Below are 26873 nucleotides of genomic sequence, written 5' to 3' on the forward strand. Positions count from 1 at the left end.
AGCATTGTGTATAATAATGGTATAAACCAAGTAATTGGTAACTTTCAGTGAGTAGAAAAAAGGAGAAAAAGACATTCAGGAGAACTGAAAGTTGCTGAAAACAATAGGAACTCAGAAGTGGGAACAATTTTGTTCTTGATGGAGTAGGAGGAAGGGAGGGAGACGGGGAGAGGGAAACACTATCTTTTATTAGTTCTTCATTTAGGTTATTATGAATGTGAAAATGCTCTTAGTTTTTAAATTCTACTAAATATTATGTGTTCAAATATTTTAAATGTTATTGGTACTTGCCTTATTGTTTTTAATTCCAGTGGAAGTTTCCAGAGGGATTAATAGTTAATTATAATCTCCTGGTATGAAATATATTTGGCAGTATTTTGTCTGGGAAGTAAAATGTTACCTATCATTGTATTTAATTTTTGGTATTCGATTCATGATATATAATTCTTTTGCATTCAGGAGGTAATACTAGATGTCATCATTGCATTAATTTACCTGAATGCATAATACGTCAGTTGATAAGCTTTAAGTCTCTTCTATATATATATATATATATTTAAACAGCCTTACAAATGTCCAGTCACTCATGGATTTACTTATCTTGGTAACAGTTTGTGAAAAAGAAATAGAAAAGTAATGCTAGTTTTTATTAACCCTTTGTGAAGGAAGTGTGACAAAGTTTTAAAAATTATTTTATGGCTTAGAACTATTTCCTACTTAATTGTAAAATAAAGCTTATTTTCAAAAGGCAAATGTCCAATTAAAAAAATCTCAAGTATCTAAGACTTCTCACTTGAGCTGTATTTTTGTTTTAACAAACAAGTAGTTTTATTACTTGATCTAGAAGACAAAACCAAGATAATCACCGCTTTTCTTTGTGGCTACTTTATAATTTGCAATATAAAATGACTGAAGATACGGGGTAAAACAGTATTTTGAAGATTACTGGTATTTAAATCATTCAGTTTTTTTCTTTGTGTAATTTAACATCGCTTTTATAGATAAAGATAAGTCATGTGATGGTTTGAAAAAGTTTTTTTTTTTTTTTATCTCTTCTTCACATATAACACAGGTGAAGTTAGTGAATATTAGAAATGATGACATAACAGATGGGAATCCCAAGTTGACTTTGGGGTTAATATGGACAATAATTTTGCACTTTCAGGTAAGCTTAATTTTTCTTGATTGTCATTTCTTTTAGCCTCTTATTGCTAGTTCCAAATGGTTCATTCGCATCAAGGGTGAATTATGCATTCACATCCTATGGAAGATAGTAAATTTTAGGCTTCTTTTCTTACACAGTATATTTGTGTTATTTCTTTCAAGTAACTGCTTGTGAACCTGGTATCCCATTTCCTGTTGTTGATAACCTGAAATGTCTTTAGGACAAAGCTTGCCATCTCAGAGTTGGACGACAAGATTCTTTTTAATTGAATGCAGACACATTTCTTTTGTTTATTGGAAAGTATTACGTGATGTAGATATATGAAAATTTTATTACTCAATCCTTAATATAGAATGGTTTTCACTGGTATTATGGTTTCTCCACTATGCAACATATTTTCTCTTATTGGTAGACACTAGATGGCAGTATAATTATGATAAAGCGATCTTCTGAAGTAGTATTTATGTTTTTATAGAGAGCTACACTTTTTCAAACTAGATTTGGGGAGGGTAAATGCAAATACATAATTTATTGGCAACGAATGATTATTTAATAAGTTGAGAGCTGATTGTGAGTTTTAGTTTTCGTAAAAAGATACATTTTGAAAAAAGCCATCTTCATTTGGAAAGCCGAGTCCTAATTTTGGAATTTGCTTTTGTTTATCAATGTTGTGCCTGCCCACACAGTGTTCTGTGTGCAGCTCCGAGCCTGGCCCACAGTAGGCATGCGGCACATCTTAACTGATGGGCTGTGCAGTGGGCCTTGAAAGAGGAGGAAATAGCCTGCCAGCTTCAGGAAGGAGCTGGGGTTTTGAGCCAGATTTTGAGAGGAGTTAGATTTACGTCTTATATTTTAAAAATCGACTAGGACACAGGATTTGTAGGGGAATGGTAGAAAATTGTGTACCTGAGGCTCATTTGGGAACAGGAAAATTCTGACAGGTATGGAGAGCTACAGGAAGTAAAGTTTAGGTAGGTTCCAGCTTCTGAACAGGCAGCTGAGAGAAGTTGCAGCAACCAGAAATCAGAGGCTCAGACTCAGGTACCAGGAGACCCAGGGAACCAGGTGTCAGGCAGCCAGACTGCAGGGCAGCTAACATAGGTGAATATCCACTCATCTGGGCATTAATGTCAGAGACCCAGTAACAGGAACTGGAGGCAGGACCCTGAAGGACCGTAGGCTTCTATTTCTAGAGGACCCCATCCTCAGGGGACCCAGGGGACTGAGCCATAAACGAAGGCAGAGATTTGGGCATGGAGCCGGACCTTGTTACCAGAATTGGGTAAAGACTAAGTAGAACTGGCCAAAAGCTGATTTCACATGGATTTCCTCGGCAGCTTTCTCAGGGCGTCTTTAATCATCCCCGAGTGGATCAGGTTCCTCGACTTTAAGTAGGGTTGAAACTGCAAGAACCCCACTTTGGAGGGTTAGAGGCCTATTGGGACAGGGAGCCAATCACATCATTACCGACGGAGCCGGTGAGACAGGTTGTGCTTTGAATGTTGGAGTGAGAATCCCTGTGGGGCGGTGGGGAAACACTCAGGTTTTGGGGGGAGGCAGAGTTAAGTTTCATTGTTGGCTCTTTTATTTATGGCTGTGACGGCATTGAATAAGTCACTTAATCACTCTGCACCTGAAAAATAATTTTTTTAGGAAACTCAGCCTATCAATTCTGTGTAAAATAAATTGAAATGAGCAGAGTCCATAATGAGGGAGATAATCTAAGAAGCTGAGATGGTGATTTCTGAATGGAGTGATAAAGGCCAAGACTCAGATGGGGATGGAAAATGGACCCCAAGGGATGGCATTTTAAAGGAAGAAAGAAAGGGACTTGGTGATAGTGAAAAATGGATGAAGGAGAGGGAATAAAGATTACTCTAAACTTACAGCCTGGGAGATAAAAACCAACTGATGCCAACCAACACAAAGCAACCTACAAACAAAAAGCAAACTATTGAGAGAAATGGGGATGATGGTAAGGGGAAAACTCAAGACCTTGGCGGGTTCGATAGCATGGTGGGGTATCCTTTCCATTTGTCTGCTGAGAGGTTGGAGATTTGTGAGCAGAGCAGCGCAGAGCTGAGAAGTCAAAGGTACAGATAGACTTGGGAGTTCCCAGTACAGAAGTAGCCAATGAATCTACCAGAGACGAGGGGTCTTTAGGGGACCTAAGAGATGAGCATACATGGAGAAGAGCCAAGAGCAAAGGACAGACATTTGGGGGAAGGCCCATGATTGGGGTGAGGGAGGAAGAATATCTGTTTGGGGAAACAAAAACAGAACGTTTGATGAGATGGGTGAAGCAACAAGGAAATGTAATGTTGATGAAATCAAGGGAAGATATTTTCAGGTAGAGAGGAATAGTGAACAGAATGAAATGCTACTAGAGAGTTTGAGAACTTTAAGACTGATAGTTTTAGTCCAGGCTGGTTTGGCTCAGTGGATAGAGGACTGGCCCACAGACTGAAGAGTCCCAGATTTGATTCCACTTAAGTTCAATTCCCAGCCCGGGTTGGGGTGCGTGCAGGAGGCAACCAATCGATATGTCTCTCTCACATCGATGTTTTTCTCTCTCTATCTCCCTCCTTCCCTTCCACTCTTTCTAAAAATCAATGGAAAAATATCCATTGATTAAAAAATACTGATAGTTTTAATTTTCATAGTTTTGGTACAGGTTAATAGTTTTGTATACAAGGAAGACATTGGACACCATGGAGGAAATACTCTCAAGCTACTGTGAGCAGATACCAGAAAATATAATGGACCAAAATGTCAGTAAATGGTTGTGAATTAGAAGTAGTATGTTTGAGGAAATGTAAGTGAAAAGTCATTCCAAAAGTAATTATATACTAAGAAAGCTCTTTGGAGTTCAGGTGTCTTTGGAAGAGAGAGGAGGACCAGCCACAAGAGAACCAAAAGGAAGTTTTTCTTCTAATATGATCCTGTGGCCTATATTATAAAATCCAGTGTATTTTAGGACCCGGATTATAAGATATTGACTGTTAAATTATGACCAGTTTTTAAAAGTTAGACCAAGATCTTCTTAAAATGAAACACATCAGTGTTTTGGTAAATCAGAAATGTTCCTTTATTTAGATGAAATGACTTTTCTTAGTAGTGTGACAATTAAAGATTAGAATGATTTTACTGGTTATGCCAAGATACAAGGCTATTTATAGCAGTGGTCATCATCCTCACTCAAAGTGACTGGGCTTTTTTCCCCCTCTCTCTATACTTTACATAAATAAGGGAAGTAATTTCAGAAGACAAGTTTATTTATTTCTAAACTATCTGTTATAAGGACCATAAATTGAATCTCTTTTCTAATCAGGCTATCTGAAGGTAAGTATGGTCAGCACAGTAATCCTATATCCTTAGCCACTATAGGCTAGATCCGGAGATACTAAGATAAGGAAGTGTGTTGTTCTATCTATTGGGAGAAGGTTCATAAAACTGACTATAATCTAGGGCAGTGGTCGGCAAACCGCGGCTCGCGAGCCACATGCGGCTCTTTGGCCTCTTCAGTGTGGCTCTTCCACAAAATACCGACTTCTGCGCATGGGTCACGAAGTTTCAATTGCACTGTAAGTGCGCGCCCGCACGTGGTATTTTGTGGAAGAGCCACACTCAAGGGGCCAAAAAGCCGCATGTGGCTTGCGAGCCGCGGTTTGCCGACCACGGATCTAGGGTAATGAATCTATTGTGATAGAAATAAAAATAGGGGTGTAGAGAAGGAGTGTTGTAGTAGGATCAGGAAAGTTTAGAGAATAAGGGAAATTTTCACTGATATTAGAGATTGGCTTTGCAAGATGATTGCCAGCTACCAGGCAGAGAGTGAGGTTGGGTGTTTCTGAGAGAGGGTGGACAGTTGCTCAGTGTGGCAGGGCTGGAGGCAGGGTGGGTGGTGTGCAGATCACTGGCTGTGCCTCTATTGTTTCAGTACAGATACCAGTCATTCCACTGTTTAAAAAAATTATGTTTTTATTGATTTTAGAGAGAGGAAGGGAGAGGGAGTGAGAGATAGAAACACTGATGAGAGAGAAACATCATTGATCAGCTGCCTCCTGCATGCCCCCTACCGAGGATTAAGCCCATAACCCAGGCATGTGTCCTGACCAGGAATTGAACCGGTGACCTCTTGGTGCCTAGGATGATGCTCAACCAACTGAGCCACATCGGCTGGACAAGTTGTTCCACTTTTAAATTATCTTCAATGATGTTTTATTGCCATCAACATTGCAAATCAAATTAAAAATGAGCAAACAAACCAGAGGCTTTATTTTTCCCAGCTTGTCTTCTAGGATATTCAGTTTTTGCCATTGAAGATTGTTTACTTTTCTCTTTAAATGATTAAGGAGAAGTTCACCATGCAGGCCTATTATTGACAAATATCAACAACATTGCTAACTTGGCTGTTTAATTATATTCTTACTAGAGGCCCAGTGCATGACATATGTGCACTGGGCGGGGGCTCAGCCCAGCTTGCACCCTCTTGCAGTCCGGGACCACTCAGGGGATGTTTGCCTGCCGCCTTAGGCCTGCTCCCCGTGGTTTAGGCCTGCTCCCCAGGGAGTTGGACATCCCCCGAGGGGTCCTTAGTGCTGCAGCGGAGGCGGGAGAGGCTCCCGTCACCACCACTGTGCTCGCCAGCCGTGAGCCCAGCTTCTGGCTGGGTGATGCTCCCCCTGTGGGAGTGCACTGACCACCAGGGGGCAGCTCCTGCGTTGAGTGTCTGTCCCCTGGTGGTCAGTGTGCATCATAGCAACCAGTCGTTCTGCTGTTCGGTCGATTTGCATATTAGGGTTTTATTATATAGGATTTTAAAAAACAATGAGTTTCATCTTGTTTTAAATTTTTTATTGAATTTATTGGGGTGACATTGGTTAATAAAATTATATAGGTTTCAGGTGTACAATTCTATAATAACTTCATCTGAATATTGTATTGTGTGTTCACCACCCAAGTCAAGTCTCCTTCCATCACCACTTCTTCCCCCTTTACCCTCTGCTGCCTCCCGTACCTCCCTTTCCCTCTGGTAATCACCATACTGAGTTTCATCCTTTGATCAGTCCAAACACTACCTAGAGAAAGGCAATTATCAATTTGTTTTTATTACTCAGATGATTTCTGCTTACGTGTAAGTCCAGTAATGCCATACTAATTTCCTTTGTACTGTATCTATGACTCAGTGTTAGAAATATGCACACCTTAATCAGGTTCCATGCTGGCTTATTATTTTTATAGCAGTGCCCTAGAAAAACTGAATAATATTTAACTAGGGTACAATTATAAAAGTTACATATAAAGTTTAACGGCCCTAATTCATGTATGAGAACACGCAAGTGTTTCTTTTGGCTAAGTGTCCCATGCTTTAAATCATAAAACTTATCTGTTTGCTTATGTGAAAATCCTAATGAGCACATAATGGAAATGGCTTGGAAATTTATGTCATAGGAAAAGTACTACAATTTTAAAAGATTGATTATTTTAAGCACTTTGCATGTATCTCCTTCAGCTATTAAATTGTTCTTTTTTTTTTTTTGTTCTATGGCTGCTGTTTTGAATGAGTCTTAATCTATTTTACAGATATTTTTGAGGTTTTTATTTTTTTTCCAAGTGCCAAAATTAGTTGGTGTCTCTTAAGGAAAAAAGAAAAGTTAGAGGGTAGAGACTCTGAAAGGAAATTTGAAAGGCACTTTGAAACTAAATGTGAAAGGCACTTTGCTAAGTGTCTCTTAACTGGCATTTGCTTTCTGTTTGCACTCAGATTTGCTGAACCACCAATAGTTTCAAAGGTTAACGCAAACTTTGGTAGCGTAGCTGCAGCTCAGAAAACCGAAAGTTAAAGTGAGGGTCAGAATCTTCTCGTATAATAAAGCCCAGGGTTTGCCTTGCGAGCTCCTCGGCGTTGTAATTTGACAGCGAGCAGTGATGTTTGTCTAAGAGGATTGGTGGCCAGAAATAAGCCACACTGTCTAATGAGACACAGGGACGCAGCTGGGCAGGCTGCCATGGCCTTTCTTGCGTGCGCCTTTCTCATAAGCAACATGGCCCCGTGCTGAAGAGGATGGTCACAAAGCCTGAGGAACCAGAGGTCAGCGTGGAATTTTGGGATTTAATGGAGAAGATCCAAGTAAGCCCTGTATTTGGAAATGAGTGAATCTGTGCAACTGTGATTTCCTGCAAAGCAAATGGGGAATGTCTGTGGATGTGTAAGAGCTGAGAAGGAAGAACAATATGTAGATCCTGCCAAAACTCCTTTCAGCCCCGAAAAATATTCTCCCGGAAGAAAATATTTCAGAAGAAAACTGATCAAGAAAGTTGTAGATGACACAGAGCCAGCCGAGCCAAACCATGAAAATGAAGGAAAGCAGAGAAGCAGCACTCTGCTCTCAAGGGAACAGCCAGCTCTTTCATCCCGGCGACTGGTACGGGAAGAATCCGCTACCCCAGCCCTCACACGGGAAGGTGGTATTCAGCCTGGGAAGACAGAAGGAGTAGCTGACAGTGTGCAGCAGAAACTTCTGCCGGGTGCTGCAAGCAGTGGGTCTCACCGGGTGAACATCTCTCCTGCTAAAGACAGTGAAACAGGAGTCAAAGTCAGTGAGCAGGATGAAAGGATTTCAGGAAAAGACAGCACTCCGTATGGTGCAAAGAGGAAGAAACACTTAGAGGATGTCAGCACAAGAGACATAACATTCCAGAGCAAAACTGACCTTTTTCCTTTGCCAAAGGCAGCCAGCTTAAATCCCACCCACTGTGCTACAGAGAGATCACTTGAAGAAAGTGGGTTCTCGGAAGACCCATCCCAAAATGATAGCAGTGGGCAAGAAAAGCGAAACACAGAGAGATTTCGCCCACATGCAATACAGCATTTTCAGGTTGAAAAAAAGTCATGTCATTCCCGCTATACTAATGTGCCCTCTACTTCCAAGGACACAGGTGAAAATGAGGTAAGTGACCCAGGGAGCCTTTCCACTGAGCCAAACCGGTTTCGGCTTTTTTTTTTTTTTTTTTTTATATGTATTTTATTGATTTTTTACAGAGAGGAAGGGAGAGAGATAGAGAGTTAGAAACATCGATGAGAGAGAAACATCGATCAGCTGCCTCCTGCACATCTCCTACTGGGGATGTGCCCGCAACCCAGGTACATGCCCTTGACCGGAATCGAACCTGGGACCTTTCAGTCCGCAGGCCGACGCTCTATCCACTGAGCCAAACCGGTTTCGGCAAGGGAGCCTGAATGTAAGGTGTAAATAAGTACTCCAGGTGCTCACATCTGATAGGTTCTGTAATTTGCCTTTTTGTAAAAGTTACTAGTATATTCTTATTAGTTTAAATGTGAAAGCTGTAGAGTTCTTGCTGCATTTAATTTGTAGCCTTAGAGTTGATTATTATGATTTTATTTTTGTATGACATCCATTTCTTTTATCACACTTTAATTTCAAAAGCCTGCATTTTTCTTATTGTGGGACTACCTCTTTAAGAGATGCACATCTTTGAATTTCTGTAGCTCAAGTTGCCTGACTTTTCCTGTGGAATAGCCTTTGGAAACTTGGCTGCACTGTAGGTAACAATTAAATCAGAAAGCAGTCATGACAAGATAATAGCTTCATGACAAATGCAGGGGGGATACAATACAGTTAGTTATTAGTACTGACTGGCTGATCGATAAGTTTGAAAAGCCAAATTCTAATTCTCTATCAGTTTTTATATACAAAAACACTCACATAATTGCTTTCAAGTCTCTCTCTGTGTGTATATCGGAGGCGAGGGGCACCCATGAAATCGCCCTACTCTTATTCTGTCTTTGTTACGTGAGCTATTCCCCGGCCCCAGTCTAAAATCAGGATCTTTTGGGCAGCATTTGAATACAACACAGACTGCCAGGAAGTTGAGCTCTTTATTCCTAACACTGATATTTAGCTTTAGACAAGTTACTTCTCTGGGATTTTTAGTCGTCTCTAAAGTGTAACCGAGCGGCCAGCTGGAATGGCTCAGTTGGTTGAGCATTGTCCTGTGCACCAAAAGGTTGCCAGTTTGATTCCCAGTGAGGACACATACCTGGGTTTTGGATTCGATCCCTTGTTGGGGGCATATATGGGAGGCAACCAATTAATGTTTTTTCTTCTCTCTCTCTCTTTCTCTCATTCCCTTCCACTCTCTAAGCATGTCCTCTAGTGAGGATTAAAAAAAAAAGTGAATATTTATTTGCCTTTGTGAGAAGTACATTACCCAAGCAACCTCTTATACATGTTATTAGCTAGGAGTTGATGGTTTTTTTTCTAAAGCTATTTCTAACTTTGTCTGTTAGCAAAAAAATCTGTGTACTGTATATGTGATGTTATACATTCTTGGCCAGGCCATTCTGTCATTTGCACAGTGACAGGATGAGGTGTTTATTAAGGCTCATGTGCACCGTCATCATTGGCCTTAGCTGCTGGTTCTCCTGAGGTGTTCCTGTTTATAGACACTACCACACCTTGCCAATATTATGTCATCAACTCTATTTACATTTTACAGTGGCTGCATTTTAAAGAGAAAGCATCCAGTCTATGCTTTCAATTCCTGGTCAAGGCCCGGCAGGGGGCGGACAGGAGGCAGGCGATCAATGTTGCACTCTCACATCCACATTTCTATCTCGCTCTCCCTCCCTTCCTCTCTATGAAATCAATAAAAATATAGTCAAAAAAAAAGAAGGAAGCATCCAGTCTACGGCATTAGTTTCGTAGGTCTGGTGTGAAGGTCAGTGCAAGAGGAAGCGACTTGGTTGCCACATGGTTATGAATGAAACCACTTGGTTTGTTCACATATGTTTTCCAACTGTTTTTTGCATAATTTGGAATCAAGTAAGCCTTACATGTTTTCATTAATGGAAACTTTTAAAATCTGTGTCCTCATTGGTACAGAAGCCTCTTTCCCCTCCTAATTGTATATCTAATAATTTTTGAAACTTCAATGAAAAATTCATGTGAAAATAAGTCATAAACCTGCCATTCAAATTTGTAAAAGAATTGTGATATGGAGATATTACCAAAGTCTCCTATCTTCTAGGTAAAAGATGAATGGTATAACCTTTATTTATCTGAGGGGTTTGATGACTCACTTCCCAGTAGTCTAGATAAACTGTTTGTTTGGTGCCATACAGAGTCAGAACCAACAGCTTAGCTACTGCTCTTAGGACATTCTTCCTGTTACCTTGGAGGTGTTGGGCTCTGTTCGCTTCATTATCTTCGGTTAGAGCTTTGCACAGAGCTCTTTTGCATTGGAGTCTATATTTTTCATTGGAGAATTAGAGGGCTTTTAGCCCTTGATTAATATTTCATCCCAGAAATGGGCTGTCCGCCCCTATTCCTTTTATTTGTTCCTTCAAGAACTTTTTCATATTCTCTCCATTTGATCCTTTCTTACTTTGAGACAAGCAGGTTGGGCTTGATGACTTTTGAGTTAGCTTCTAAGTAGAATAGTGTGCAATTCTTTGAAAAAGTTGCATAGATTTAGGGTCTCTGTGAACATTATAATGCCTGTCTTTTCAGTTAAATGAAGAACATGCAAAAGTTTAAAATCCTTTGCTGTATAAGAAAAATAGTTATATCTATGGTTGATTTTCCCTGTATATGAATAAGAAATAAATGAGCATTTGCTAAAGGTAGCCATCAAATTTATGCCATCTTCATAGTGAAAAATATTTTGTGGAGCATTTTCACACATTCTTCAAACTTGGAAAGAGACACTAAAAATGTGTTGATTACATTTGTTTCTGCCAGAATAGTTAAAACATCTTTGAAGAGATTGTCTTTGGAAGCAAACATCTTGGCTTGAAAATTTTGCCTGTGTTGACAAAATCAATATGGAACTTGCTTTTGCCTGACTGCAGGGTCAAGTAGTGTGAATAAGCTTAAGTAACAATCATCACCCTGGTACACAGTTACCATCTCTCACTAGGGGGCAGCCCTGTACTGAACCCTGTGGGCATATCATTTTAGTCTCTCAGTATCTTTGAAGGGATACTTTATATGAGAGTAAACTGAGGTCCAGAGAAGTCTCAGGGTCAGTAAGTGGTGAACACTGGTCACTGCCCTTCACAGCTGTGTGCCAGTCTCCCAAAGTTAAACTTCAACTCTTGAAATTATTATGTTAAGAGACTCATGAGATAGAAGAATCTTGTGATCCACCCTTAACAACCTGCTGCTTTCATTCACATTAATATACAAACTCTCTCAAATAGTATAAACTCTATTTTTATTTTAACAAAAATATATGAAGGAATTAAGTTTCCTTTGATAACGCTCTTGTGTCTACCCTGGAACCAATATAGATTTTGTGTTTTGTAGGGAAGAAGTACTGACCACCTATCATTTTCTTTATTTTTACAGTGTGTCCCTTAAATCAGTTTTTGCTTCTATAAAATGAGATGGTTCATCAATGGATCAAGCTCTTTCTGGCATGTGGTAGGGTTTCACTGTAGACCTGGGATAGCAGAGGAAAGATAACTTAGGAGATCTTGAGTCAGAAGACTTAAATTTAGCCCAAGTCTTATTTTCCATATCTGTAAAAAAAGGGTGGTTCCTTCATTTGAGGATTAAATGAGGTAATGTATGTGAAGAGGACTTAGTACACTGTAAGCACTTTATGCTGTTATCTTATTACTATCTCTGCTCTTGTAGAAAAGATAAAACATCTTGTAACTGTCCACTGAGTAGAAGAATTCTATAAGTTTTCAAAATATTTAACAGAGCACTTCTTTCTTTCCTTTGGACCAAAAGTGTTCTGCAAAAGTAGAGTAGGCTGCCACCTTTCATCCCTCCCCCCGGCAACCCCCCCCCCCCCCCCAGCTCACTCACCCTCTCACTATTTCTTCAGCAAATGTTTACTGAAAATTATGTGTCAAACATTATATTCCTCTAATTCCATAATTAGCTTAAAATTTTGAAATTTTTGTCCACCTGTAGGAACAGAAATAGCCCCGGGGAGGAACTAAATTCTATTCTTTTTTAAAAAAATATCTTTATTGTTGAGGTTATTTTAGATGTTAACCCCCCCCACCCCCCCCACCCCATTGCCCTGTCCCACCCCACCCCAGGCCTTCACTATCCTATTGTCTGAGTCCATAGGTAATGCATATAAGATCTTTGGTTAATCTCTTCCCGCCCCTCCTTCCCCCTTCCCTCTGAAATTCCTCAATCTGTTTCCAAGCCTCTGGTTCTATTTTATTCATCTGTTTATTTTGTTCATTAGACTCCTTGTTCATTTATTTTGATTTTTAGATTCAGTTATTGATAAATATGTATTTATTGCCATTTTATTGTTCCTATTTCTTTATCTTTCCCCCCCTTCTTCTTCTTAAAGAAGACCCTTCAACATTTCATGTAATGCTGGTTTGGAGGTGATGAACTCCTTTAGTTTTCTCTTATCTGTGAAGCTCTTTATCTGACCTTCAGTTCTAAATGGGAGCTTTGCTGGGTAGAGTAATTTTGGTTGTAGATCCTTGCTTTTCATCAGTTTGAAAATTTCTTGCCATTCCCTTCGGGCTTGCAAAGTTTAGCAAATATTGGTTGTTTACACCTTAGTACAGATACATTTCAAAAGCATTACTGGTAGGAGCTGTGGTATGAGAGAGGAAGAAAACAATGCCAGGGGCAAGGCCAGGTGATGCCTTTTTGTGGCCTATGTGTGTGAAGCCATTTTCTTTTTCTGCAGATTCTGAACTGGGATTTAGGAGACCTAAGTCCATACCCCAGGCCCCCTACTAGTGTGCTATGATGCCCTGGACAAACCACATCACCTTTTTCAGTCTAAGCTTGTTCACCAGTGGGATAAGGGAGTTCACCAATGGCTTTATGTTCTTTTGGTTTGAGCTCCTTTGGTTCCTTAATCCTTCACTGTATCTATAGCCTGCTCTAAACTAATATCTTAGTTCTCCTAACTAAGGAGATACTGCCTTTGCCAATGTAACACATACATTATTTACTTATGTATTAAATTAAAAATTTGCAGTGATATTGGCTACAATTTTATAATACATCATCTGTGTGTTACACCATGTGCTCACCACCCAAAGTCTAGTCTCCTTTCATCACCATATATTTGACCCACTTTACCTTCCTCATTCTCTTTCCATACCCCTTCCCTTCTGATAATCATCATCCTACTGTTGTCCTTATCTATGAGGTTTTTAAAAAAATATATTTTTATTGATTTCAGAGAGGAACAGAGAGGGAGAGAGAAACATCAATGATGAGAGAGGATCATTGATTGGCTGCTTCCTGCATGCCCTACACTGTGGATCGAGCCTGTAACTCAGGCATGTGCCCTGACCAGGAGTCGAACCATGACATCCTGGTTCATAGGTCACCACTGAGCCATGCGGGCCGGGCTGTTTGTTTTGTTTGTTCTTTTGTTGCTTTCTGTTTTACATCCCACATATGAGTGAAGTCATATGGTTTTTGTCCTTTTCCACATGACTTATTTCCATTAGCATCATACTCAAACAGTAAACTTGATTTAAACTTTTAAATCTTTTCAATACATTATAAGTATTTAATTTTTTAAAAAAGTAAAAGTTTTATTATTTGCCTTACATAGAATAATGAAATACATACATTTTTAAAAAAAAATGTGAATTATGTTTTAGGGACTATCTGACTCAACTTTGGAAGTTGGCTGTTCCTGTGTAGTCAGCGCATACCAGAACCATGACAACATCTGTAAAAATAGGGTGTTTCTGTCGCCCAGTTGTCTGGTGGCATTGACTTCACTCACAGGACTTTCACATTTACAGCCTCAGCTGACCAACACAGTGAGGCTGTTGCAATTCATTTAGCAGTAAGGGTCACCTAGCAATAAGCTGTGAATGGAATCAGAATGTGCTATGAGATGGGACATGTTGGCTGGTTTTCTTTCATCAAAAATATACTTTGAGGTTCTGTACTGTCTCAGATTTATAAAAATTGTTTTAGCTAAATGATTCAGATGAAGCTTAGGTTCACTACTTGATATTGGGTTCTCATGGAGTAGTCTGTGGGTATGTGCTCTCCGCTGGGCACTTTTGTGTAGTGGTCAGGTTGTTCTGTTATTATTGGAAAGTGAGGTTAACTGGAAACCTTTATTTTTCCAAGATGACAAGGTTTACACCACAGGTTAAAATTCATTCATACCACATGAAACCATGAAATGTATTTCTCATCTCCCTCTCTCTGTATCTCCCCCCTCTTAGTTAACAGATAGTTTTGAGCACCCAATCTATGCTATGTTGGGCAGAGTATGGGGAGAATGTTCCAAGGGGAGTAGTAACTAGAACAGAAGACTCTAGGAGAGAGGGGACGTGTGGTTCACAAGGTTTGAAGTTTATATGATTTGATCATAAAATAGAAAGAGAATGTCTTGAGTCTGGGGAGATCAGCCAAGACTGAACTCAATTAGTGTGGCTGTGGAGTAAAGAAAAACCGGAACTTGGAAGTGAGAGTAGAGCAAGACTTGATGCAGTGATAGGAGATTATTACTAATCCAGGCACTGGGGCTTAGTTCCAGAGGATCTCAGATACTCTCTTGAGCCCAGATGTCATTCTAGGCCTATCATGACTGTGTCTTTAGCAATGTCATTGTAAAATATGTAATTTCCCCCTGTATCCTACCCCAGAGCCTCTCCCACAACACCCTCTACCTTATCCTTTTAGTTCAATGATTAGGGTTTCAATTACTGGACATTTTCTGAGCTCTCCCAAGAGGGAGAAGGGAAATATATGTGTATATAGTAAAATACCAGTGTTGTGGTAATGGTAGAGACATTGTGGGAAAAAGAGAGGTGAATATATGAAAGAGTTGGAGGGTTTATTTGTTGGTGGTGGCATTGCTTTTTTCAGGCTGAGGTAAGTTTTCAGTGTTTTGTTTTTAATTTTAATTTTAGTTTTGGACCTTGCTTATCTGGAGTGAAAAATTAAAACAGAAATGGAGAATTCTTTGTTCTCAAGGACCAGAATTCTGAACTATAAAAATAACTTTATATAATTGGGCATCTGGATTCTTTTGTTATGCTCTAAAGGGCTCAATATAATTTTTCTAAAATATAGCCACCAGCCAAATTTCCAGTTTAATGGGTTGAGGACCTCCTATCCAAATGGTTAGATTTTATTTTATTACGAGGGGAAACAATATTCTTGGAATTACATTTGGAGAACCTGCTTCCCAACATGACCAGACAGTTTTTGAGAATGCCTAATGTTGAGTATTTTTATAGCCCAGAACTGTTTTCTGTAAACAGCTTGTGTCTGGGCTCTGGAAAATATTTGCCCTTGACATAAAAACCTTGAAGATTTTTCTTTCTAATTTAGGCTTCGACTATCTAGGAAGATGAATACACATAAGTAGAGAGTTGGCAAAATGCAAGTTACCCTTTCTTGCTGTAGCAATGTACTGGTACCACCCCATTCTGGCTTCTGCTGTATGGGGAGGAAATAACATTCCCCCTGTAATTCAAGTGAAATAAAGATTTGGCCTATTCATGAGACCGAAACTATTAGCAAAAAGTATATGAAGATTAGGTGTTTTTCTGTTACAGTACTTTGCTTTAACCAATTCAGTACCATTTTCATGTGGGACTTGAACTTATTGTATCTGATAATAATAAATAATAAAATATTATTTTAGCAGAATCTGTGATAATTTTTGAAATTTCACATTTAAAGCAAATAAGCCAGAAAACAATCAGTGAATTTGCTTATTTAGTTAAAAAGTTAAAGATACTAAGGCAAAATAATTATTTTGATTATATGTAAGCTCCTGAGATGCAGACTAAAATGTGATAGTTCATATGAACCTCATATTCCCAACAGTGAGACTCAGTTCTAGAAGAAGGTAGAAGCTTTGCTGAGCCCGGAATCATTTTAGACCTATCATAATTGGGTCTTAAAAGATGCTGTTGAAATTGAATTTGCATTTATTTGGTTCACATGGTAGTATGGTTTTCTATAATAGATCTTTATAGCTTAAAGCTTAAGGCAAATCTAGAGAAGACATAGCGCTGACTTGATAAGGGCTGAAGTTTGGCTGGGTGGTTGCAGGGTAAGGGAAAGGTGTGAGGGAGTTGAGGATATTAATTGACGTGTTGGATCATGTACTGCAGACCAGGTAGAGAAGGAGGTAAAGATAGAAGAGGTCCCCTAGATTGGGACAAAATTGAAAAAGTCAAGGGCTCTGAGATGTTGGCAAAACCAGGTAATTGGTTTAACTAGAGTTAGGGAATGACAGTGGCAGAAAAATGGAAAATTGCTCTCAGAAATTAAATATCTGAGGTGGACTTGTTCTGGTTCAAGGTGATGAGATCCAGGATGTGGTACGTGAACAGCTAAAGTAGAGAGGAGATCAAGAACGTAAGGACGAGGTGCTAGCTGGAAAAAGGCACAAACTCAGCCAGGTGCCAGACTGAGGAGGGGAAGAAGGTGGTAGTGCAAGAGTGGCCGACAGTGTAAAAATGAGGGCATCATATGCATGGCTAATGAAAACTATTGGCTTTGCCTCATTAGGGAGTTAGAATACATTCGCTCTGCTTGTAGTGCCTGAGACTTGAGTTAATATAGTGGCAGAGACCTGTAGGTTAGTAAAAAGACAGAAACAGTGTAAGGCATTGAAGGTGTAAGAGACTGTGTTCCATGGAATAATATTTCTGGGAAGTTAGGCATGGTGGCCAGCTGGGTCAGGAGAGATGAAGCAGAGGTGTCATAAGGGCATGAGAGGCTCAGTTACAGGAAGGGGTGGTAGTCAACAGTGACCTGGATGTGAGGCATGAGGGCTTCAAGTTTCCAAAACGAACTCTGGTAAAAGTATTTTGTTTGTTTTTGATGCTAGCTGACAGATTGCTGGTGAGAAGCTTTAAGCAGCAAATACTACCAATAAAATTGTGGTGGAAGAAGCTAACATTTATAGTTTTCTACAATCCAGGCACCGTGTTAACACTTGATGTGGATTATTCCATCCAATCTTTAGAACCACTCAAGGAGTAGAAATTATATGTCATCATTTGAATTTTAAAATGAGGAAATGGATTTTAGAGAGAATATGTGAATAGCTCTGGATCATAATCCTAATTGGAAGGAAAGAAGTAAAACTGTCACTACTTGTAGAGGACAGGATACTATGTAGAGATAACTCTAAAGATTCCATAAAAAAATACCAGAACTGATAAATGAATTCAGTGAAGTAGTAAGATACAAAATAAATATTCAGAAATCGGTGGCATTTTTATACACCAATGTTGAACTGTCAGAAAGAGAAACTAAGAATACAATCCATTTACAATTGCATCAAAAAAATAAAATTCCTAGGAATAAATTTACCCAAGGAGGCAAAATACCTGTAACTTGGAAAATTATAAGACATTGAAGAAAGTAATGGAAGATACAAATAAATGGAGGCATATACCATGCCCATGGATAGGAAGAATTAATATAGTTAAAATTTCCATACTCCCCAAAGCAATGTATAGATTCAATATAATTCCTATCAAAATACCAATGACGTTTTTCACAGAACTAGAGCAAATAATCCAAAAATGAATCTGGAACCACAAAAGATCTTGTATAGCCACAGAAATCTTGAGAAAGAAGAACAAAGAAGATATATCACACTACCTGATATAAAACTATACTAAAGGCTATAGTATCAAAACAACATGGTACTGACAAAAATAAACACACAGATCAATGGAACAGAATAGAGATCCCTCAGAAATAAACCCACACCTATATGGCCAATTAATATGTAACAAGGGAGGCAAGAACATACAGTGGGGTAAAGACAATCTATTCAATACATTGTATTGGATAATTGGACAGATACATACAAATAAATGAAACTAGACTACCTTTTTACACCATATGCAAGAATAAACTCAAAATGGATAAAGACTTAAATGTGAAACTCAAAACCATAAACTCCTAGAAGAAAACATAGGCAGTAAAAACTCTAACATTTCTCTTAGCAATATTTTTTTTTTGCTATATCTTCTTGGGCAAGGGAAACAAAAGAAAACATAAAGAAATGGGATTACATAAAATTAAAAAGGTTTTGCACAGCAAAGGAAACCATTACCAAAACAGAAAGATAACCTACTGAATAGGGGAAGATATTTGCCCATGATACATCTCACAAAAGGGGTTAATATTCAAAATTTATAAAGAACTCATACAACACACAAAATAATCCAATTAAATAGTGGGCAGAAGCTTGAATAGATACTTCTTCAAAGATGACATGCAGGTGACCAATCTATATATATAACCCTAATATGCAAATAGACTGAATGACAGAACAACCGAACAACCGGTTGCTATGACGTGCACTGACCATGGAGGGGCGGGGCGGGATGGTGGAGCAGAGCGGGGGTGGGGTGGCGGGGACAGATCAAGGCAGAGCACTGGTCACTGTCATCGGGGCGAGCCTCTGGTGGTTACTGAAAATTCTTTGCTCCCATGCACCCTTGCACCTGCTGCTGGCGCCAGGCCTGCTTGCACCCACTGCCAGCGCCTGGCTCCGGCCCCGATTGCTTGGTGCCATCAGCAGGTGCAAGTGGCAGCTGCCAGCCCTGATTGCCCCTGAGGGCTTCTCCACCTCCCCCTGCTCCTGAGGGGTGATTGGGGCCAGCAGCTGCCACTTGCACCCACGGCTGGCATCTGCCCCAATTACTCTGCACCGTCAGTGCATGGGAGCAGTGGCAGCAGGAGCGGGGCTGCTGGCAGGCAAGGGACCGAGGGCCGCGGCGGGAGAAGCCAGGTGGGGGCTTGGAGAATGGGCCGAGACCCGCCCCTGTGCCCACTGCAGTTCCTTTCAAGGTGCACAGATTCATGCACTGAGCCCTTAGTAGACATCTGAAAAGATGCTCAATGTCAGTAATCATCAGAGAAATGCAAATTAAAACCACAGTGAGATATCACCTCATACCTGTCAGAATGACTGTCATCCATAAATCAACAAACAACAAGTGTGGACTAGGATATGGAGAAAAGGGAACCCTCATCCACTGTTGGTGGGAATGTAGATTGGTGCAGTCACTATGGAAAGCAGTATGGCGATACCTCAAGAAATTAAAAATGGAACTGCCTTATGACCCAGTGATTCCACTTCTGGCTATATTTCCAAAGAAACCCAAAGCACTAATTTGAAAGAATATGTGCACTTCTGTGTTCATTGCAGAGTTATTTACAATAGCCAAGATATGGAAGCAACTCAAGTGCGCATCAATAGACAAGTGGATTAAGGAGATGTGATACACATATACACTGGAGTATTACTGGGCCATAAAAAGAATGAAATCTTTCCATTTGCATATGGATGGACCTATGGGGTATTATTTCCTAAGTGAAATCAGTCAGACAGAGAAAGACAAGTACCATGTGGTTTCACTTACATCTGGAATCTAATGAACGAAATAAACAAACAAGCAAAATAGAAACAGACTCATAGATACAGAGAACAGATGGATGGCTGACAGAGGAGAGGGGATTTGGGGGCTTGTTAGAAAGGTAAAGGGATTAAGAAGTTATAAATTGGTAGTGACAAAATAGTCACGGGGATGTAAAGTATTGCATAAGGATTATTGGATGGGCCACTTTGACAAGTATATGACTACCGCTATGCTGTACACCTGAAAGTAATACAAAGTAATATTGAATGTCAACTGTAATTGAAAAATGAAATTTAAAAAAATTGTTAACTGTTAGCCAATGGGATGTGAACCCAGGCAGCATGAATTGAAACCCTCTCTCGTCGTCACTGTAGTGCCTCCAGGACTTGACAGAAGGAGTCTTGATTACTTCCTAGGGCCCAACCTGACCTGCTATTGCTGGAGGATTCAGGCTGTCTTGCTGATTGTATATCAAGAGTCATGAATAACAAGAGCAGATTTACAGTCTTCAGCATTTGTTATTTTTTTGGCTGCATGGTGTCGCAAACAGTTTGATATAGTCCCATAGATAGTGGCTAATGGTACAGTATATTTGTTGGGGGAGGGGTTGGGTGGGAGAGTGGAGGGATTGAGCAAAAAAGAAAAAAGAGAGAAAAAACTCATGGACAGGCATAACAGTGTGGTGACTGTTGTGGGGAGAAGAGAGGCGGAGGAGGGTGTCACAGTGTAAATGGAGATGGAGGAAAGCTTGACCTGGAGGTGGTGGACACGCAATACAGTATACAGAATTGTGCACCGGAAACCTGTATAATTTTGTTAACCAGTGTCACCCATACATTCAATAAAAAGGAAAAAAATAAAAAATACCTTACATCTCCACGTGGGGATAAGCTAATTGGATATAACAGGAGAATATGAAAATGTGTGAGTGTTAGTAGTCTTTGATATATTAAAGTTTGTTTCCTAACGTGCTTAAATAGGCATTTTTAAAGTATAGCCTTTTAAATAGTGTATGCATGTCTAACACTAAATTTGTGTGTGTGTGTGTGTGTGTGTGTGTGTGTGTGTGTAACAATCCGAAATCCATCTATTAGCAGCTTATTTAATAAGAATATGTGATTTTCTCTTGGTTTGTATTCAGACTATTCTCAGACTTCTAAACGTTTCCTCCTTTGATATTGTTCCTATGGTAAAATGCTGTTTAGCACTTGAATCTATTAAACGTAAATTGGTACCTTGCAGTTGGAATTTACCAACTTCCCTTGTTAACTAGGTAATTACTTTTGTGACTGAACTGGCATGGAATGTTGTACCCAGGAGGAAATAGCCTCCCCCTTCCCAGCTATCTCCTTTTTCTTTATATAGCCATAAATACCACCCAGGTAGCTCTGCATTGCAAGGTTCCCCAAGGCAGTGATTTTATAACTTGCAAAGGTTAAGAGGGACTTGTGGAATTTTACCTAGAGCCTCGACTTTTTCATTTGCAGTTTCCTAGGTTAGTTTCCCTGAGCCCTCCTGTTAATAGATTTTGATTATTTTGATGCAGCAAATTTAAACGCTTTATCTTTTACTCCTCTTTATAGGGAGAGAATTGGGAGAACAACAGAGCCAAGGTTGTGCTTCTCCCTTTGTCATAAAGACTAATAATCAAAACAGTAAAATAGCTGACATGTCGAGCCTGTACTTACTATACCATGCCAGGCATTACACTGTGCTCACTTGTTGAATTCTCACAACACAGTGTAATAATTATTACCACGATTCTTTCACAAGTGAGGGAACGGTTGAAGCAGCTAAGTCATTTGAACATGTAAGTGGTGGAGATGGGATTTAAGCTTACACAATGTGCTTGAAAGGTTCCTAGCATATTTTAATCCAGAATATCAGTTGGATGTTGGGCAGAAAAATATCGGTGATTTTTGAGCTCTTTTTTGTCCACATTAGAAAAAAAGACAGAGCCTTGGTGGTGTGGCTCAATTGGTTGGAGCATCGTCCCGTGCACCAGGAAATCATGGGTTTGATTCCCGGTCAGAGCACATGCCTAGGTTGTGGGTTCGATCCCTGGTTGGGGTGCATTATGGGATGCGACTCACCGATGTTTCTCACATCAATGTTTGTCTTACATCAGGGTTTCTCTGTCTCTGTTTCTCTCTCTGGCCCCTGCCTCTCTTTCTCTCTCGCTTCTCCTTCCTTCTTCTTTAGAAAATAAACTAGAAAAAAAGAAAAGACATTCCTTCTATATATCCTATATAATGTGTTCACGAACCTAGTTCTTTTCCATGCTACTGATGTTGACACAGACTCCTAGGAAAGATGATTAAAATCCTGCCACTTGTCCAGGAGCACGTCTCTGCTGTGGCTGTGAGTGGAGCTCCATGGGCGTAGCTGCCTCTGCTGAGTGCTGGAGAAAGACAGTGCGGCTGTCATCTCCAAGTCCTGGTGGTAGGGGCTGCCAAGCCTACTGTGGCCTTCAACTGCTGCAGCCTGCTTGCCCTAGGCCCCTGGGTTGGTCACGCGTCTGGCTCTTGTGGCCGCTGGGAGAAATAAAGGGCTCCCTGTTGGAGCTTGGCATTGCCACGGTGACTAAAGGCTTTCTTTAGTCTTTTGTGTTTTTTTCAAATTCTCTCCTTTCAGTTGCTTGATTGTGCCTATTTTGACCTCTGACTTCTATGTTGTATTTATAATCTCATAGTAACACTTTACACTGAAAAAATCTTAAATATTATCTCCTTCTACCTCCTACTTCCTCATTTATAGATGAAGAAGCTGACTCACAGACATGAAATGAATTATTCAAAGCCATGGGACTAGTGGCCAGGATAGAAGCCAATCTTGTGACTCTAGTGATTTTTTTTTTTTTCTCCTCCTGTTGCTAAGTGACTTGTACCTCCCTATGTCTTGCTTCCAGTCTCTTATTTGCTTGTCCTGATCCTGGCTTGTTGGCCTGTCTTCCTGACCCCTTGGCTTTGTGTCCTGCACTGGATGAGGGAACAGTTGTTTGTTGATGTTAATTCCAGCTTTGGAATTAGTGTGTGACCCCTGCTAAAGTCTCTTGGTGCCTTAATATCATTATCAGCAGATTAAGGAGGAACCTTACAAAGAGGTCCTTAAGAAAATAGAAATCATGTGAGCTGGTGACCTGATTTTTATTATTTAATGGAAGAGAATTTTAGAAAATTGAATGAAAACAAAACAGTATAGGTAAAAAAAGTCAGGTGTTAAAGGTTTCATGTTGAGTAGGCTGAGCAAGGACTCACACTAAAATGAAAGAACCTTTAGGCCAAGTTGTTATGTGATGTAGTTCATTGGAGAGGGTACTGTTTTGCCATCTTTGCACAATATCTGTTGGATCAAATTCTGCGCTGCAGGTGGTAATGTAGATTATTTGTACGTTTTACTTTTGATCCCTTTAAACTTGGAAAAACATTTGCTTGAGTTGTTTTAACAGATCTGATTAATCAAGAGGAATGTAGATTTCTTTTTAATGTTGTGACATTTGGGTATAACAAAAAAACTAGATGCTTAGGTTTAATCCAACTTTTTCAGTCTATTAACTTCTTTGAAACCCAGTTTCCCTAGATATAAATGGGAGAAATAGACCTAGCTTACAAGTGAGAGTTATGAGGATTAAGTAAAACAGCACTAGCACAGTGCTTGATACATAGTAGGTTCTTTATCTGAGTTAGCTTCCTTCCTTTTTTTCCTAATGATTGAACACTTTCCATTGTGTTTAGATATCTGATATCCATGTTACTGGAGAGTCAGAGGATATGTCTGCGAAAGAGAGATTGCTGCTCTGGACACAGCAGGCAACAGAGGGTTATGCTGGCATACGGTGCGAAAATTTCACTACCTGCTGGAGAGATGGAAAACTGTTTAATGCCATCATTCATAAATACAGGTATGGAATCTGTGGGACTTTTTTCCTTAGAGAAATATGAGTTTCTTTCATTTCCACATTTAAAAAATAACCTTTTATTATTACAGAAGCAATATAGGTGTGTGGCAGAAAATTAGAAAATACAGGCGAGTAAAAGTAAAAACATGACATTCCCACCACTCAGAAATCTCCCCTCTAAGCACACGCAGGCACATATTACATAGCTGTAATATGTCTTTGGTTTGTGCCAGTAATAGTGAACTCTGATATGCCAGATAGTGAACTCTGATATGTAGAATTTACAGGTAGGTGACCAAGTTTGTGTATATAGAGAACTGATGAGTAATAATAAGACAAAGGTTTAGTTCAAGCTTAGAGCTCACAAATTTCCAAATTATAGTCTGTTACTCTAGTGAGTAGCTTGGTTTAACAGTGGCCAATTTAGCGATGGTAAAACACTTTTCTGCTGAGAATTAGTAACAACTAAGTCCAAGTTAACACTTACCTAGCACTTACTAAGTCCCAGGCTCTATCCTAAGCAGTTTACATATATTAATTCATTTAATCCTCACCACAGCCCTAAGGGAATGTTGTCCCCCCCAGTTAACAGAAAGAAACTGAGACACAGAGTAAACCCTTGCTAAAAGTCACACAGCCAGCAAGGGGCCAACTTGGGATTCAGACCCAGGCACTCTGGCTCTTGAGTTCATGCTTATCCTATATGATAAAACCCTAATATGCAAATAGACCGAATGGCAGAACAGCTGGTCACTATGACACGCACTGACCACCAGGGGGCAGACGCTAGACGCAGGAGCTGCCCCCTGGTGGTAAGGGTTCTCCCACAGGGGGAGTGCCGTTCAGCCAGAAGCTGGGCTCATGGCTGGCGAGTACAGTGGTGGTGGCGGGAGCCTCTCCCACCTTCATGGCAGCGCTGAGGACCCCAAGGGGTCCCAGACTGCAAGAGGGTGCAGGCTGGGCTGAACCCCCCCACCCCCGTGCACGAATGTCGTACACCAGGCCTCTGGTTACCTTATAAGAACCAAAATCCCTAGAAAACTATTGATTAAAAACTACGTATCTCTTGATCTCAGTTATTTTTCTTAGTTTTTCAAAGGTTATGTCATGTTGTTGAAGAACTGAATATTTTCCTAAATAGAATAAGCCTAAGCTATAACTCATGAAACTGACAAACATTTGATTACAATAAAAATAATAATTACATAGAACAGTTAATGCTTGAATAACTTTCTATGGGTTAGGTATTCTGTAAGTGCTTTCCATACGTTATCTCATGCAAATCTCCCCAAAGGAACTGTTATTATCTCACTTTTACAGATGAGGGATCTCAACAAGGCCCCACTGCTAATAAGTTACAGAGCTGAGATTCTAACCCTGGTCTGTTTGACTATTCTCCGCTTCTCTTCCCCTTTCCTTTCCTTTCACTCCCCTTCTTCTTTCTCCCTTTTTTTCTGTTGGAAATTTTAATATCGGAATCTCCTATATATCCACACCCAATAGCCCCTTTTAAGCACTATAATAGTCTGCTTCCTTTATGGAACAGCATTTCATGAATTAAAAAGAAAAACCAGGATCAACTTGCCTACACTTGCCCCAAATAGTGTGCCAGATCTCCTTGAGTCACAGTGACAAGAGGGTTGAGTGTTTTCAGATGCTGTGATTATCACACTGCACTTCTCATGTGACTTAAAACGTGAGGCCATCCGAGGCCTGTGTATACGTGGGATGATAAGATCTGGGTTTTTGAATAAAAATGTTTGGACTGCTATACTTAAAGGATTTATGCCATGATGCATTTTTGAGGGTGTGCTCTGCTCTCTCCTTCAAAGCCTTTGAGGTAGAAGTGACACATTTAGGAGCTAGCTATCCTAAAATAATAGACTTTTAAAAACAATGGTCTCCAGGCATTGTCTCTACAATACTTACAAAGGATTATAAGTACATACTGGTATGGGCATGCTGTGCATTTTTCTCCTAAGTACTTAAGTAAGTCAATGTATATGTCCAAGATCCTAAAATTTCCCAGGGAAGTTTAATGTTATAGAGCTTATATTGCTTAAAGAGAGAATGACTGTTATTTATTTTGAACTTTTATTTTGGCAGTGTGATCGTTTTAGAAAATTGTTTAACTTTGAACTTTGGTTTCCTAGTTTGTTTTGTTTTCCTTTGTTAGAATTATTGATTAAAACACTGAATATCAGGTCTAACAGCTTACAAGAGTTCTTTGTTGCTGAAGTTTAGTTTAGTTACCCCGTGCCTCATAAAATATTTCTGTGGTTTTTTTTCACTACAATGAATTTTTCATCTGGAGAACTGTATTTTAATTAAAGGCCTTGGGCCTTACTTTTTACTTGAAAAACAATTGCGTAATTTTTCTTCTGGCATGTGTAAGAATTAAATGGATGCGTTGAACTACACAGTTTTCACTGTTGAATGGTTTAATGTCTTGATTTACTCTAATGACAAAAGAGACAAAGTTGTAAAGAGTTGAAAGCAGATATTTGGATATTGGACAATAATATTCACACTTAGAGAATAGTGCGTTATTTAACAGTTGCTTTAAATTGATAATTATTCCCATAACTTTTGTGATGTATTTAGATTTGCTATAGAAACATATCCACTTATTGGACTTTTTGGGTATTGTTTTTAGATTAAATGTTTTATGATTAATATGTATTTTATTTGACTTCCGGTACATGGGTTTTGTTTCTACTCAATTATCAAGTCTAACTATATGGAATACTTTGTTGAGAAAGATCTTAAAAGGGAGTGTGGGATTAGCAGGAAAGAACCTCATGATTCAGTGGATAGAAAGGGATTATTATGCCTCATACAGCAAGTCTGTGTGCCCTAGATAGAATATGAAAGATTTATCTGGATATTAGAAGGAAAATAGATAATGTTTGTCATCTAAAAGCAAACTGGTATTATTTGTAAATAGTGATTTAGTCATATTTCTGTCTACATATGTTCTAAAGATTTAGAAATATTGATCTGAAATGGGAACAGAGTAATAACATCCTTCAGATTTCATATTAATGTACATATTGTCAAAAGTTACTAATCACATATATTAATTTGGATTTTCTAGCATTTTTTATTGCTCCCACCTAAAATATGATTTTTCAAAGTAGAAAGAATGTCAACCCCAGTGAGTAGTACACTTATAATATAGTTATTCTAAAATATTCCATAGAAAAATTAATTTTCTAATATTTCTCTTTTTTGAAAGAACAATTATGTGAAATAAAAACAAAGAGAAATTTATATAATGCGACTAATTTGTAGATGCTATACAATAGAAATGACTCATGAAGGTAAAAAGAAAGTAACTGTTACATAGTAGGTACCCCAGAAATATGTGCAGAATATTCACCACATATCAGTTTCTGGCTAGCTGAGCTGTG

The 26873-nt window shown here is 39.3% G+C and overlaps 1 protein-coding gene across 14 annotated transcripts in view; it reads left to right on the forward strand.

The window, feature by feature from the left end:
- The window catches only part of DST (dystonin), a 436322-nt gene that overhangs the window by 213360 nt on the left and 196089 nt on the right, over nt 1–26873 (forward strand). For 13 of the 14 annotated variants that reach the window (XM_036318479.1, XM_036318478.1, XM_036318495.1 and 10 more), the window contains 2 exons: nt 1073–1165; nt 23297–23463. In XM_036318479.1, coding sequence (XP_036174372.1) covers nt 1073–1165; nt 23297–23463 — 260 coding nt within the window. Of the gene's footprint in view, nt 1–1072; nt 1166–6898; nt 8119–23296; nt 23464–26873 lie in introns of those variants that run through there. The other variant, XM_036318480.1, reaches the window with a different exon arrangement.

This window comes from Myotis myotis, unplaced genomic scaffold, assembly GCF_014108235.1.
Source record: "Myotis myotis isolate mMyoMyo1 unplaced genomic scaffold, mMyoMyo1.p scaffold_m19_p_7, whole genome shotgun sequence".
Taxonomy (NCBI): domain Eukaryota; kingdom Metazoa; phylum Chordata; class Mammalia; order Chiroptera; family Vespertilionidae; genus Myotis; species Myotis myotis.